General features: G+C 36.4%; 1 protein-coding gene across 1 annotated transcript in view; it reads left to right on the forward strand.

The window, feature by feature from the left end:
* LOC101847478 (solute carrier family 40 member 1) overlaps nt 1-10,039 on the forward strand; it is a 33,608-nt gene extending 23,569 nt beyond the window's left edge. The window contains exons 3-11 of the mRNA XM_005093915.3: nt 61-220; nt 1,088-1,327; nt 2,464-2,679; nt 3,360-3,404; nt 4,843-4,961; nt 6,230-6,431; nt 6,706-6,969; nt 8,769-8,969; nt 9,475-10,039. Coding sequence (XP_005093972.1) covers nt 61-220; nt 1,088-1,327; nt 2,464-2,679; nt 3,360-3,404; nt 4,843-4,961; nt 6,230-6,431; nt 6,706-6,969; nt 8,769-8,969; nt 9,475-9,785 — 1,758 coding nt within the window. The 3' untranslated portion in view covers nt 9,786-10,039. The remainder of the gene's footprint in view (nt 1-60; nt 221-1,087; nt 1,328-2,463; nt 2,680-3,359; nt 3,405-4,842; nt 4,962-6,229; nt 6,432-6,705; nt 6,970-8,768; nt 8,970-9,474) is intronic.
* Nucleotides 10,040-16,263: the final 6,224 nt, after the last annotated feature.

The raw sequence follows: 16,263 nt of genomic DNA on the forward strand, positions 1-16,263 counted from the left end.
TTTGAAATATTTCTTTCACAATATTTTCTAATCCAACAAGTTTCGAATTTCTGATATCAGGGTGACCGAATGTGGGCTTTTGGTATTGGGATTTTCCTTATCAACATCAGCCCAGAGTCCCTGCAGCTGACTGCTGCCAGTGGCCTGAGTAGGGGCATCAGCGTTCTACTCTTTGGTGCTCTCATTGGAGACATTGTGGATGTGTCACCCAGACTCAAGGGTAATCACTCTGTTCTCTCTCCTTGTTTGACCATGTGAATTCTTGTAAATATGTCCTAAAGGGGTGGTAGACTTCCACTGTCCACTATTAATTACACACTGGAAAGTTAAATGTTTTTCTCTGTGCTGTGAAGATGGGGTTGGTTGAACTGTAAGAGTGTACAGTTTTTTGTCCCTCTTTGTCCGTCTCAGATGTTCACCTAAGATTATTTTTTTCATATTTGGGTGTAAGTACCTGTTTCATATTTGGGTGTAAGTACCTGTTTGTATTCATATCTTTGTTATAGAACTGGCAGACTGACTTATTTATATCTCATCTATGTAATATGAGCTTTGAGGTCTTGGGTGCTGTTTTAACAGTTCATTATGAAATTATTTTGTTGAAGTTCAATCATTTCTTCCCTGTACAATTACGATATCGTCATTTAGGATGAAAAGAAATAAATTGATTGTGTTTATTTTGTTACACAGAAGCTTCAAAAGAAATGAAAAACAATGTATTCAGAAAGGGTAGATACTCCCCAGAAACATTTTGTTCTGGCCAGACATTTGGCAACCAATCCCCAATTTTGCTATTGATTAACACAGCTAGCTGAGCAGAGAGACTCACATGGAAACAGTGTAACTTGCAGTTTGATTGAAGATATATAATTGAATCCAGCCTAGGACTTACAAATAATTCATTAAAATTGATCAAACTATTTTACTATAATAGTCAGTAACATAAGAATGATATAAACAAATGTATTGAATATTTATTCATTGGTTTCATATTTAATGCAGACATTGTTGTGCATACTCATGCTTCTATGTCAGTCTTAGAATGTGAATAATGCTTAATTTTGTTTTGATTCTATTCTACCCTCAGCTGCTCAGGTGGCCTTAGTACTCCAAAATGCATTTGTCATTTTGAATGTGGCCGTCATCTACATCTATTTGAAGTACAGTGCAGACATCCTTTCTGTGGGATTGTGGATCAAATATGTCATATACGCAATCATTATCATCTTCTCCATTTTGTCTCAGCTGTCTAGTATTGCTCGCAGTATTGCAGTGGAAAAAGACTGGATCGTTGAGATATGTGGTGGAGACTCAGACAAGCTAGCAAGTAAGAAATTTTGCCATGCATTTTATATTTTTTGATACTCTGTCAAAGTTTGCTATTGGATTTTTTTCCGAACTGGTGAATATGTCTTACAACTGAGCTAACAAATGGACAGCTCAGTGCAAAACTCCACCAAACGCTATTTTAAAAAGTGAGGCATGACGAAGTTTTACACTGAGCAGTTGAAATGACATAACTCTTGCATAAAGTTTTTTCATGTTCATAATGTTGCTTGGCCCTACCTCAGCCGATCAGAGCCGGACTTCAACCCTGGCATAAAGCCTAGAAAACAAGATTTCTGCCTGCAGGATGTGAATCTTGACAAGAACCATCTACAAGAACAGACACAACTTGATGTGAAATTGCAAGAACAGAGAAATGGTTGTGGCAACCTCAACCCACCAGTGCATCTAACAGCAGCTGAGAATTTATCAAACAGTTTGGACATTCGACCTGCATAAACCCCACCAGCTGACTAAGAAGTAATAAGGCATACAACATGAAAGTGTCTGGCTGGAATGCTAAAGGAAGACCAAGGACGACCTGAATTAATTTCGAGGAAGAAGATCCCTAAGAACAACAATATCCTACTCCTCTTCTTGACTTTCTGACAAAAAGATGGTTGGAGATGAAGGATAAAGAAAGAATGAAAGAAAGAAACAGTGTTGCATTGTTTGGGTTTTTTGCTTTGATTCGTTTTCTATCTCACCCGTTTTGTCCTCAAACATTTTTGAAAAATGTATATAATGTTAGGCACTGTTATTAGTCCTAGAAATGCTCTTGCCAATAATTAAGAAAGTTGTGCCATTTGTTCTTGTGTATGTACCTCTACATGCATGTGTGTATAAATTCCCAAATGTTTAATTTTCAGTTATGGATCCAAATGTGAAGTAAAGATAAAGAGCCATAGAATGAGAAATGGAAGAGTTGGAGGATGAAAGAGAAAAAGGTGTATACTTGTGCGTTTGTTGTGGGGAGGGGGGGGGAAGAGGAGGGATGAAGGAATGAGGAAAATAGTGTGGGAGAGGGTTATACTGTAATTGTCTTTCCTTAGCCCTCTTGTCGTTTTGATGTTGTTACTCATGAATTAGTGTCTGAGTCTGATATTTTCCTTAATGCATTTATCTTTTTCTTCCCAGCTATGACAGCCTCCTTGCGGCGCATTGATCTGTCGACCAAAGTGTTGGCACCGGTGGCCACTGGACTTATTATGACATTTGCTGGAGTGGAATTTGGAGCTCTTTTTATAGGAGGATGGAACTTAGTTTCTGTTGTGATTGAGTACTACTTTTTATGGAAAGTTTACAACACGGTGCCAGCTCTTCGGAGAAAAAAGAATTTGAAGAGATCAGAAGGTACTTTTGACGTACTTGCTTTCTACCTCACCATTTGTGACAATCATGGGGCAGGACAGATTGCTGTCTCAGAATTTAAAAGTTTTATCTGCTCTGTACCTAGTTTTGAGAAATTTTGCTTAAAAAATTTTGAGTTTCACAATATTTAAAGGTTTTTCGAATGCAATTCTTTGAATATCTTGATAACAACTCATAAGAATCTTTCGATTTTGATAGAGCAGATAAGGCATTTGATTTCTGACCTAATGGTCTCAGTAACACAGCACGGCCAATATGTCAGCAGATAAAACTTTGTAATTCTGAGGCGGTGAGTTAGTACTCTAAATAGTCAGCTCAGACAAAGGGAAGTCACTTGGAAGATTATTTTTCCATTCCCCATTCCTCCAGTTTATTGCTGTTTTTGGATTCACCGTGTTTGGTTTAAGCAGACTTCACCGTAGTTGTGACTTCATCTGCCCTGACCCTTTCCTGGCTGACCTTATGATCTGCTAAATTTGACATGGGCACTCACCAAAGAACAATGAGTGGAGCATTTGTCCTGGAAATATTTCTTTACATTAACAGCTATGAATTATTGATTGCTCTGTCAGAAATTCGTCTCAGTTGTTTTTTTAAGTATGCTGTTTTCTTTTAATTTTGTTTCTTTTAGCATTGATAGTGTGTTGTTCCTTTTTTTTCAGTACTTGCCTTGGCAGCTGGTGATACAACAGATCAAGAGATTAAAGGTATAAAATGATGTATACTTATAATGTGAGAGAAATGCCCCTTTTGTTTATTGTCTGCATACATGCGTCTGCTGGATTGAAAGTCCTGTTTTTCATATTTGTCTTTGTCTAGACAGAATAGGAAAAATAATTCCAAAGAAAAATAAAGCTTCTCCAATTTTTGAAACGCTTATTTCTATGTATGATTGCAAGGTGAGATACTCAACTTCTCCTCACTCAGGTGTCACTCTCAACTTATGTAAAACAGCTTTCAAATGTGTCACAACGCGGTGGAATCAGGCGCTCATCAATTTTCGGGCATGTGGAGCTATTGGTATCATCTTAAAACTAGTTCAATTGTCCTGATAATGGTGAAAAAAAATGCCCTTAAATCTGGAATAGAAGTCAAGATATTTGATATTGATGAAGGTTGGGTTGCCTGGTTTCAAAAGTTAAATTAGTGAGAAAATGGCCACCAAAGTTTGGTTATTTCTATAGCTTAATAGTCTGTGGAAACTGAAAACTTGCATTTTTGTGCCTTTAATCAACGTTTTTCCAGTAAAAATCCACACAGAAATGTGTTCTTAATTGGACAACGGTTTTTAGCTGAAAAAGAAAAATTCGATAAAAATTACCAAACTTTTGCAGAAAAATGCCAGTTTCTTCAATTTCATTATTTTGACGAGCGCCTGATTTCACCACGTTGCATCACAAATGTCTTCTAAATAAAAAAACACAAAACAAGTGTTGTCCTAAATGTGGTGCCTGAAGCAATCTTTTTTTTTACTAATAATTTCCTACATTTGTGTGTGTGCCCAGAGAAAGGTACCAAAAGTCACCCCAGACTGTTGAGCTACAGGCTGATATAATGACAAAAATCTCTTTTTTGACCAAAATGTGTTTCCATAAAAAAATGATAGATCCAACATTATTTTACAATGTACTCAAAGGGTTTTCATCGATTTGACTTCTAAATGTTTTATTTTGAATTATTTTGAGGGAAGGGTATAGTAAAAACAAGTAATGAAAACTGCTTTTAAAATGTGTTAAAATCTATTGTTGAAGCACGTTTTCTCTTCCCTGCTATGTTTTACCTTTGAATTCCATTCATGATATCGATGTCAACTGCATGCCAAGAACTTTTCATGAATAAATACATTTTTAAAATCTTTTTTTTTAAAGTTTGTATGTGTTCTCACGTTTGTAAAACTTAAAAGCTCATTTTCTCAAAATTATATTTTTTTACCCTACCTCTCAAAATGTGCAATATCTCAAAAATTACTTGAGATGTCTAAAAAATTCAAAAACCCTTGTGTTCAGCATTGAATTTATTTCCTATAAGGTACAACCCTTAACTCAAAATGGTGAAAATCCGACTTTTGGTACATTTCTTTAGGCTCACACACATTTAGATAAAGAAATTTACAATCAATACAAACTGGCTCTGTTCTACATACAGATGTAGTTCAGGCAGGCTCTGCTGAAGTTCCACAACAGTTCAGTGAGACTGAGGAGACTCCAGATTCCCCAGAAGCTGACAATGAGGATGGAGCCCCAACACCTCTTATGGAACAAAGTGTAAGATTGCATGACTATGAATTATTTTTGCTATTATATGTTTCCTTTTGATGTGATGGTTTGTTGTGAAAGCCATAATGTCTAGCGTAAACTTGTCTAGTGCTGCAAGTATGTTTAGAATTGGAAATGATTGTACTTTGAAAGAGATGGGGATGGGGGGCAGGGTGGGGGAGGGTGGAGTTAACTTTTCTTCTTATGTCAATGTATCAGTTAAACCAAAACTTGCTTTTTTCCATCGAATGAAATCTCATGAAGCCATAATATGTGCTTAAACTACAAATGAAAACCCGCTCAGAAAGTGATCCAATGCAGTGCAACTTAGATAGGTTCCGTAGAAGGTATCAACAAATATCGCAACTTAAAAAAAAAATGTAAGTCCCCTGTTAGTCATATGAGGATTAAAAGAAGGCTTCCGATAATGTCTTCTTCACTGGATATTAGAATACCAGCTACTCTTGAATTCTCTGGACTTTTTGTTTTCTTTTCTTCAGGGAATGTATATCCTGAGCAGGATTAAATGCAGTCTGTGTTTTCCTCCCTCCGTAAATGTGTGTCATGTCATATCCAATTAGCATTTTTTACTGGCTAATTATTAATGTAAATATAGATTTAGCAATCGAATATCTGGGTTTTTTTGCTAATCAATGTGTTATCCAGTATATATTGACCCTGTTCTATACTTATGGATATAGTCATTCTCATCTGTTGGTTTGACTTTGAAATTGTGTTGATGCAAGCACTAGCACTCAGAAAGCCATGGCTCTGAGAAAAGAATAAGAATTGATTTCACTAGTGAAAAACTTTTATTTTCAATTTTGGGAAGTACAATTGGCAACATGACCTTTAATAGAGTGTATCTGCTTGTTATTTAAAGCACGTATTATGTTAAAGTCTTCTTTGATGACGATAATCTTTGAAAATTATGATCAGAATTGAATGTTTACTGATCCTTCTCATCAGCTAAGTTTGCCTTGTTGACCAATATCTCTTTTGAGGCGGGTTTTAGAGCATGTCACTACCTCAGTTGGTGTCATATTCAACATCAGTGCCACACCTTGGTAGAGTCCTCCGTCACACTTTCTTGGACTTGTGATTTCTGACGGTTCCTAACAGATTTCTCCAAAATTGGCTTTGTCCTATTGGAGAGAGTTGTGTTAAGTTGGAGGTCCCCCCCCCCCCATTTAAAAAATGGATTATACTCTTCTATATGTGGGTTTGGTGAATTTTAGTGGTCTTTGAGATTTCGTTTGTGTTTGTTTTGATACCAGAAGGCTGAAAGAAATGCCCAGAGTAAAGAAGAAAAAGATTCTGAGGAACAGACCAAGAATGGATGCAGATGTAGCATCTTCAACAGTTTACAAAGGTTGTATAAAGGCTGGCCGATTTACATCGGCTATGATGTCGTACATGCTGGAATTGCCCTTTCCTGCCTTTACATGACAGTCCTGGGCTTTGACAATGTCACAGTGGGTGAGTAAAGTATAGATTCTTGGACTTAATTTCTATTATTTTAATGTAATGAAATGAATTTTCAAACCATTTTACTACTCTCACAGTAATTGGGTAACAGTTTTTTTTATTGTTTATCCTTCAGTCATTGAAGTCTTGATACGAAAAGTATATTTTCATTGGCCCTAAGTCTGGGTTTTTATCAACATGATTTTCATTAATTGTTCATTGTGTTGTATATGTGGTTGTTGTGCACTCACAAAACAGTGAATAATACTGGATACTTTTGTTACAGGTTATGCTAAAATGCAAGGCATGACGGAAGGACATATTGGTGGACTCATGAGTGTGTCAGCTGTTGTTGGTATTGTTGGAACCTTCTTGTACCCGATCATGAGGAGAAAGCTGGGCTTGCCGCGGACTGGCATTTTTGGCCTTTCCTTTGAAATCCTGTGCCTGACATTGTGCATAGCCTCTGTGTGGATTCCTGACAGTCCCTTTGATTTGTCCAAAGGATTCCACTATTCCACACCAGATAGTGGCTTAAACTGCACTGCTGGTGAGGGAAGCTAAAAGAATTAATCTCCTTCTTCAGATATCATTTTCCTTATAAATTGTTTGCAGTATTATGGATGATTGCCTCAAAGAAGATAAACTTAACATTTGTATTGTGTAACCTGAAGGGGAAAGATTCTATTTGTTCAGTTTTGTCCTAAAAAGGGTATTTGTTTTATCTCCCCATCATCAGGATTTAGATCAAATTAGGGGGCCATCTACCGTGGCCATTACTGGCTGAGAGAGATGCTGTATCCCAGTAGAATGTCGGATATATATACTTTTTGCAATAGATTTGCCCTCTATGGAATTGAACCCCTGTCTTTTGTGTGCAGCAGCAAAGAACCTAACATTTATACCCTTTGAGCCCTGACCTCCTGATGCTATCGTGCCCCTCTGCCTGAGCTCCTGAGCGATATATTACTAACTTTCATTTGATCGTCAGAATCACATTCCATATCCCACTCATGGTAGTCCTTGTTATTACCAGCGTCTGCTTCAGAAAGATCTTCCAAAAAAAATCAGTAATGACCTGTGTAGTAAACACAGTTTTGTCTCAGGTTAGCCAGTTTGGGGATACGGTCTTGCTCACCGCTCTACCGATGGGGGCTCAAAGGGTTAAGCCTCAGGGATACTCATAGTTTTTACATAGGAGCAAGCAGTGTACACTGCCTCACTACTAAAGACAATGTGATGTATTGAATTGGTTAACGGCCTTTGTTCTGTTCTCACATGGTTAATTAGCATCTGTGCTATAGTGGTTAGGCGTTTCACTGTTTCACGCAGGAGAGCTGAGGTGGAGAGAAATTTTTAAAAAATATCTTGGTCTTCCTGCTGGGATGTTGTATCCTTCTCTACCCGGATTGACCCTGACAGGTAGTGTTAGAAATCTGCCATCTAAACGATCTAAGTTGTGTCGATTGGGGCATTGGGGCGTGAAAAGCTTAGTTAATCAGGCTCTAAAATGCTAGTTACTACTAAGTGTAACAAACAGATTGTCCTCTCCACTGATGCTGGGCTGCATATATAGAAGTAGAAGCACAAACCCTAAGATAACCCATTCAGCTTGGCTCATAACTTTGTCTAGTGGGTTGCATAGACAAGAGTAAACAAATAAGATGCAGGGAGAGAGAGAAAAGAAAAAAGAGAAGGAGAAATGGTGTCTTTCTGTATACGATTCTAGCAACTAATATTTCTTATTATGTTTGTTTCGCACTAAGGAAAAATAAGTCACTATTTCTCCATAGTTTAATGAGTAAAGGTCTACTTCATCCCTCCATTCAGAACTCACTCAATGGTCTCCACTCTCTGTGAGGGTCAATGTGGGGGTAATGATGACTTAAAAAGACAATTTAACTTATTTCAAGATTATGTGTGATGGTGTGTTGGGGGGGGGGCTGAAATAGAACTTTGTCTCTGTAGGATTGGGTTTGGAAAAGAAATGATATATTAAACAGTGATCTCTATGTCAGTGTATTCCAAAAATGTGGCTTACTTTGAGATGTTATCTAACTGTGACAAGTTGGATATATTGTATCGAAATGTTCAACTCTTTCTGTCTCCGTCACGTGTACTTTTGAAAAATTCTCAATTATGTTACACCTTGTTTGACCATCCTTTCCTGAGGGATATATGAATTGTCATTGCCGGTTAGGGTGAATTAAATTACATGATTGTTATTGAAGTTGAAATGAGCTTGTATTATTTTTGAGTCAGTATATCGATAGTCAAATTTTGCAAATTTTAGTTTGTAATTCAGTTGAATGGTTTAGATAGAAAACTTTTGTCTGCATTTATTTTCAGATCAGAGCAACAATACAGATGTTTTCTACATTACTTCCGATGGGAACAATTCAACCATTGACTATGGCAATTACTCTCTGGCTGTGACTACTCCTGTGATGATAAATGAAACGTCAACTCCTTGCTCTCCTTTGTCAGTAAATCCTCGACCCTCTGTATCAGTTTGGATGCTTATGGCAGGCATTGTCACTGCACGCTTTGGTTGGTATTGTGGCTCGTCTTTTCAGTCAACAGTTTTGCATTATGTCTTATTTAAAGACAAAAATCTCTTTACAAGCTTTTGGTTGAAGACACTGTCTACTGCAATCTTTAAGTCGCAGGCACTGACCTGGAAAGAATAGCTGCCGAAAAATGGGCATGTATTACATACTGCACTGGTACTATTGTTTTTGTGTTTTATTTTTTATCCATGATGTTTGAAGTTCGCTATAATATATTGTTTTACTTCAGACAATTTTTGTGTGCTGTTTATGATCTCCTTTTGATTCGAAGAATTATTTTTGTAAAGCCATTTGATCTTAAATTGATATATTTCTTTCTTTGTTAGCAAAAATACTGCTACAGTAAATTTATTTGAAAGGGCTTTGTATGCATATTCTTTGTTCATTCTCTGCTCTTTGTTTATATGTAGAAATGTCATTTTCATGTCAGTGATAATACTTTTGTATTATGGATATGAAATATTATTTCTGCTTGTGTCCTACAGGTCTCTGGGTGGCTGATTTAGCAATTACACAGCTGTTCTTGGAGAGAGTAGAAGAGGCTGAGAGAGGGAAAGTCAATGGAGTGCAGAGTTCTCTGAATCAACTAATGGATATGCTCAAGTTTTTAATGGTGGTTTTGGCTCCTTACGAGCATCAGTTTGGTTTGCTTGTCATAATATCATTTGTTTTTATTTGTATTGGATGGCTCTTTTATGCGTACTTCTTGAAAAAGAATCGAGGCCATCTGTTCCATTTTGAAAAGTGTCTTATTGGTTGTGGCAATGGTGCTGCACCTTCAAATGGAAATGTGTGAGAAGGATATCTCATGTGATGTAGACTTATTTCTGAGCTATGTAGTAATGAATCAGTAGTGAAAATTGAATGCAGACTCAAACTAGGTACCAGAAACTACATTTTCAAAGTAGTTGTATGCCAAATTTATCTGTTCCATATGAAAGGCCTATATCCCCTGAGCATTTTGGTTCCATTCTTTAACTTCTCAGTCAATTTTTAAGAAAATGGTAGTTGTTAAAAATTTGATCAAATTTGTTAAAGTCGCTCCCAGGCTCCAGCCCCATGTTTGACAGATAATAAAAGAGTACTAAGTGCACTATACATCTCCACATTAACAGAGTACAATCACCATAACATATGTATGGAGCCTAATTTTTTTCAAGACTGTGAGATCATTACAAATCATTATTTTATTGCCTCAATCACGATGATCTGTCGTTATTTCGACAAAAACACTGAGCGAGTCGGCCCTATACTGTAGTGTACCCCGCGTGGAGCGTCACATGCTTTCTGAGTTTCGCGGAAGAATCGATGCAAAATAATTGCAAGCTGATTACTTTATTCTAATAGGAAATATACTGATCTTGCTATTGGTACGTTTTTTGAGTCGGTATTTTACATATGTTGTGTAATAAATGATCTTTTAAAATTTTGGCGGTATTTTTAAAGGCTTTCTATTTAAACACCAAAGGCCAAAAATATACCTCGGGAAAGCACGTTCAAAGCTCTACAGTTCACCGCCAATGAAAAGACGGTATTAGTCATCAATCTTTCCGCAAAGCATTTGAATGCACGCATGTCAGTTTTTGAACCGGCCGACCACGCATTCCGACCACAAGGGGCTTTGCTTTCCTCGGCGATTCTCCGGCTCCTAATAATCAGACATATAAACAACTTACACCGTTGTAACAAGGAAAAGCTGAACTTTTACTAGGTGTATGGCATTTGGTGTTTTGTAACGAAAGAGCAAAGAAACAGCGATGGGAATTACCCTGATTTCACCAATACAACGCGCTCGGAAGGCCACAAGTGCCCGCGAGGTCGTGTTTACGCTACCTACTCAAACATTTTATTCACACATTTGAAGGGTGTTTACTTTCTTAAATCTGTTTTGAAATTATGTACCAGACACTTTCTTTGATTCCTAAACAGGATGTCTCATGTCTTGACTAGTAAGCCATCCACTGGTCATATATAACCCATAGCTTTCTATTTTGTAATCTCTGGCATTATTTCCGCCTACATGAAAAGATCACTCTGACAACTTTTGATATAGGCCTACCTATTTTGTACTTCTTAATAGTATTAATAGCAAACGAAACTGCTCATTACTCTGGGCATTTTGCAAAAAGTGCATATATATATATGTAGAGAGAGAGAGCCTATATATATTTGAATTTTTTTGTGTGACCATGACTGTTGTATCATTTTTTTTGCTGGGCTTTTGCAGCTCAGTCATTGTTTATTTTTTACTTAAATTTGTATTGCTCAACGTAGGTAGGGCATCAACAAATATAGTGTCTTACCTTAAAGAACTGTTGGTTGCTGCATTTATCTGTAAGACTGGAGTGACAAGTGATTCAAGGTACACACCATGTGTTGTAATATCCAGATCTTTAATAAATCAGCTGGTCAATGAAGATGGAAATATGTTCAATAGAAAATCCTGTTTGGCATTACTTCCAGTTTATTGGGCTGTATGTTGCACAAATAATACAGGGCTATACTTTTTGACCCAATTTTTTGAAAAATTATAATACGAATGTATTTTATATGGTATATTATTCAGTTGTAATGAGGACCAGTTTTAGTTTCAGAATGTTTTCTTTGTTTTGACTATTTTGGGGAATTTTTCAAATTCAGTGTCTATGAATACCTTGCGTGTGCTAATCTCAGTTCTTACAGAGTTATGAATGCCTAACTGTGTGTTAAGAGAAGAGGGATATGAAAGGGAAAAAGCATCTGACAAAGTCTCAGACCTTAATACATGACAGGACCAAGAACTGACACTCACTCAGGGTCAGATAATTAAAGGGTGGAGTATACTAGTTAGGAGTACATCTTCTATACCTAGCAAATATTTGACAACTCACATATTTATGCAGCTTGTCTTCTGTTAATTGATGTTTCTTGTATTTACACCAAGTTAATTTTAGGGCTTTTTTTTTGCTTTTTGTTCGGATATTTTCTCACTCCGCAGCTCTCTATATAATATTCAAGCATGACTGTACCAAGTAGAAAACATAATCGTAATCTCAATATGAATATGTGAATCTCTATAAAAGCGAGAATCTCAGAAGTTCCTTCTCTTAAATCTCTAAACATGCTCCTGTTTCATTTTAATTTAATAGATCTGATCTCTCTGAATCTCTACTGTTCAACTGAGAAAAGTTTTTTTTCTAAATTCTCTGTACAAATTGTTTATGATGCTTTAGTGATACAAAAAAAGATTATAAAAATTCACTGCAATTTTTCCAGTGAGTTTGGTCTTGGTATAACTGAATTACTGCTGAGAAAAAAGTATATGTTTCTGACCTGCTACTGCTACGTAAGCATTTTTGCTGTGTTATATAGTGTGGGTGAGTCCAGCCTTGTGCCAAAATATTGGCAAACAGATGGCCGGAATTCTCATTCTCACTTTCACCCATATGTATTTATTCTGACATAGTGACATTTCTGTGATTTGTTTTATACGTTTTGGGTACAAGCCCTTTTGTTATCAATGTCAACATCTTTGTCTTACTTCTATCATGATATACAGAACATAATGATAACAGATGTCTTTTACAGATGTCTGTGGTGTAGCACTTTGGTGCTTTGCTGTCACAGGCAGGAGACTTGGGTTGGATTCCTAAGTAGGGAGAATTTTTATCAAGTGTCTCTATCTTTCTGCTGGGATTCTGTATCCCTCTCAGCTCGGGTTGGCCCTGACAAGCAGGGTCAAAACCTACCTCCTAAACTAAATGATCTAAACAGTGTCGATGGGGGCGTAAAACGCCTGCCAGGTATATTTTAAAAGTGAAAAAAAAATTAGACTGATATCTTTGCTGTATTCAGAATATTGTTAAGTTGAGCAGACAATATGTGATTTGTGGAAACAGTGTGCCTTTTGTTGTTTCAGTGATGTTAGCCTACATGGTTGTAGATTTTCAAAAATGTTTCTTTTCTGTTCAAGTGTAAATGTAGCAGCTTGTTGATACTGTACAATCATGTCTGTTACAGCTGCAGTCAAAAATGGACTGATACAATAGTAAAGTTGTACACTTTATTTCATCTCATTCCTTGTGGGTAATGCCAGAACATCTTTAATTTCTCCTAAAAGTTGGAGGCCAAGGCCACATTCCCTTTTCTATGATGTCACCGGTGGACTTTGAATGTGTTTGTGAATTTCATGCAAGAGGCACAAAGTTGTAGGAATATATTTAGCAAGAATGTTAAGACGGGAATTGTCATGAACATCCTGCAGGTTTATTCTCTATCTTTATGTCTCTTTTATTTTATGCAAATAACGTGTTATTGTGTTGTTCTTAATCAAAGTGAGTGCTTTTTCTTTAATAGGAATGAAATATGAAAATCAATCAACTTTTCCTTTCTATTTTGTACTTCAATTAGGAATGTTGAAAATTCATTCCCTATAACTATATTCAGCTGGTTTTATTCACATTGAATTTTTAATTTTGTAAATAATGTAGTGTCCTCTGGGAAATATTTGGTAGCTTTTCTTGTCTTTGTATTATCTTACCTAGTAATTAGACATGGTCAGATTATTTCAAAGACATCACTTGGTTAGGAGTGAGGAGTAAAGAAAAGAAAAGGCGACTGGGATTGTACACCATGGTAAATATCACATGTGTTCATTACAGCTCATCATGTTCATCTGTGTTATGTTACCATTAGAAGGGTGTCACTTGATAAGATGGTCAGCGAGTGGCTGTTTGTACATTTTTAAAGGTTATACTCATACTCATAGAGCTAGATACAAGATTATTCCTGCTTACTTTACAACTGTTGTTGGGTTTATTTTAATTTTGATTCCTTGCTACCTCTTTTGTTTTTAGTCTTGGGGTTTATCCTAGATAGAAAAAGAAGTAAGTTTTTAAAGTGAAAGTGAAAAAAAGAAGTGATAGAAAGAAAGTTTCTTTCTTCTCTTCCATTTGTATTGAGAAAATCTCAACCTGTGCAATGCTCAATTTGAGGAATCTTATTCCACTGTTGTCTTTACATAATGCCTTTTAATGAGTATCTGGTAAAGAAATTAATGAAACTTTCAATCATGTGACTTTTCATTCCTTGTTTTGGGAGTATAGGAATGGCTGTGCTTGGTTTTATTTTCAGTTTTGATTGGAATTTGAAAGATTCTAGTATTGTGTGCCATTAAGAAAGTAAATCTCTTGCTTAAGAGATGCCATTAGCAACTTTCTTTTACTAAAAAACACTTGTTATTAACGGGCATTTTTATTATACCTCTACTAATAATACTTTTTTACGTTTGCAGTAAATAAAGTAACAATGGTTTTTTTCTGTTTTGTGATTAAACAGAATTTCCTTGTTTCTTGGCTGGCATGGTGCTTTAAGAGGATTTTCACTTAATGATGCTTTATATGGTGACGTTTTTAGTGACTCTTTTTTAAGTTCTACTACAAATTTGGGTGTGCATTTTAATATTTTGATCAATATTACATACTGTTGAAGTACAGCTTTGTTTACTTTACTGTAAGGTTGATTTTAGTTGGTTACTGAGGTTATTAAGCTCTAATCAAAATTTTTACTTTTTCCACTCTGTTACTTAGCAGTGTCAAGGGGAGAAACAAATGTAGTCGTACGTCTTTCTCATGTTTTTTATATTGCCTGTTGCATGGTTGTGTTGTTCTTGACTAATACTTCTCTGACCCCTCTATCCAACAAAGGCATTTCTTTTCTTATCAAAGTTTTTTTAAAGCTAGCAACAAGAGTAATGACTTGGAATTTCCTTTATAATTAAAGAACCATTGATACATGTAATATAAGTACATGTATTATGTGAGTGGTAAATGAATTCATGATCTGATCTGTTGCTCTTTCCATTGCTAGCATAATAATAGCCTACTCATGCCCAGTGAACTGCGTGCATCTTGTTCCAATACTATGTGTATGAGATTATGAGATGTTATGTTCAAGGCTTATACAAATATAATACTGGAATTGCATATTTTGATTCATGGTTTTGTTGTTGCTAGCATAACTGAAAAAGTGAAACAGCTGTTACTGTATGCCTGAAAATTTTGCGTGTATAGTGTATACTCTTTCTAAACTAAGTTATTTCTTATGGAATAAAACTATATATTTTATACTCAAGCAAAATTGTTTGAAAGTTGCTAATCAAGAATGTGAATGAGTTGTCCTTTATTATGTTTTTATTTGAGTTTGAGAGGGAAGGGAGGTTTTTGGACCTTGTCTTTATTCACAATAAGGTGGCGGTGGTGATGTCCCTGAAGATATGATAGGATCCTAGGCATATGAGACTGAGTAGCTCTTCCTTGTTGCATGAAAAATTTGAGTTCAGTTCCCATGGGAGAGTTATTTATTACAGAGCAAAGGTGTCAAACTCAACCGCACAGGGAGGCAACATTCAAATCACACATAAGGCAGAACTGGATAAACACTGGAAAACTAACCTTTTTGCCAGTTTGTCAGAGACAGATGTTCTTGGAATCTTTTATTGGCAACAAAGTTTTTAATGTCTGGAGTGAGGTTATGTTATTGAAATTCTCAGGATAGACTGCAGGTGTTCATCAGTGAGAGACTCCTGTGTGGTTTGTTAATCTTGATCACAGAGGACAGCTGCTCATGCAGAAACGCAACAAAAATTACTCATCGAGCAGGCAGGGCATCACTTCAGGAATGAGATAGTTGAACTGTGTGAGCCCCAAAATGTCACACAATGTACTTTGCTTTTACAAGGGGATATCAATTTATATAAGTTTTTTACCTGAGTATGAAGGAGTGGAGCTATGAACTTGAAATTTGGTATGTAGACACTTATTTCTCTTTGTAGTCACCAGCCGCAAGAACACATTTTTGCCAGCAATGAATGACCTTGAAAAGTCCTTCAGAAAAAAATGATAACTTTGTCAGATGAATTCTGCACTTTGGCTTTTTTGGGGGATGGGGGAAGACAGTGTTTTCTGTTTTATTGAAGCAGATTTTGACTCTGGGTCGAAGTGATAGACCCAGCTTTCATCCATTGTTACTAAACGGTAAAAAAAGTTGTAAGGATCTTCATCAAACATGTCGATCATTTGCTGACTGCACTGGGCTCTTTGTTCTTTTTGATGACGGGTGAGGAGATGGGGCCCCCTTCTTGCAGACACTTTCGACATATTCAAATGATCATGAAGAATAGTCCCAACTGATCCATAGCTCAAGCCAGTTCCAATACAAAGTTGTCCGAGAGTAACGCGCCTGTCGTTCAGCACAATCTTCTTGACTTTTGAAACATTTCTTCAGTCACGACTGAG

This window comes from Aplysia californica, unplaced genomic scaffold (assembly GCF_000002075.1).
Source record: "Aplysia californica isolate F4 #8 unplaced genomic scaffold, AplCal3.0 scaffold00072, whole genome shotgun sequence".
NCBI lineage: Eukaryota > Metazoa > Mollusca > Gastropoda > Aplysiida > Aplysiidae > Aplysia > Aplysia californica.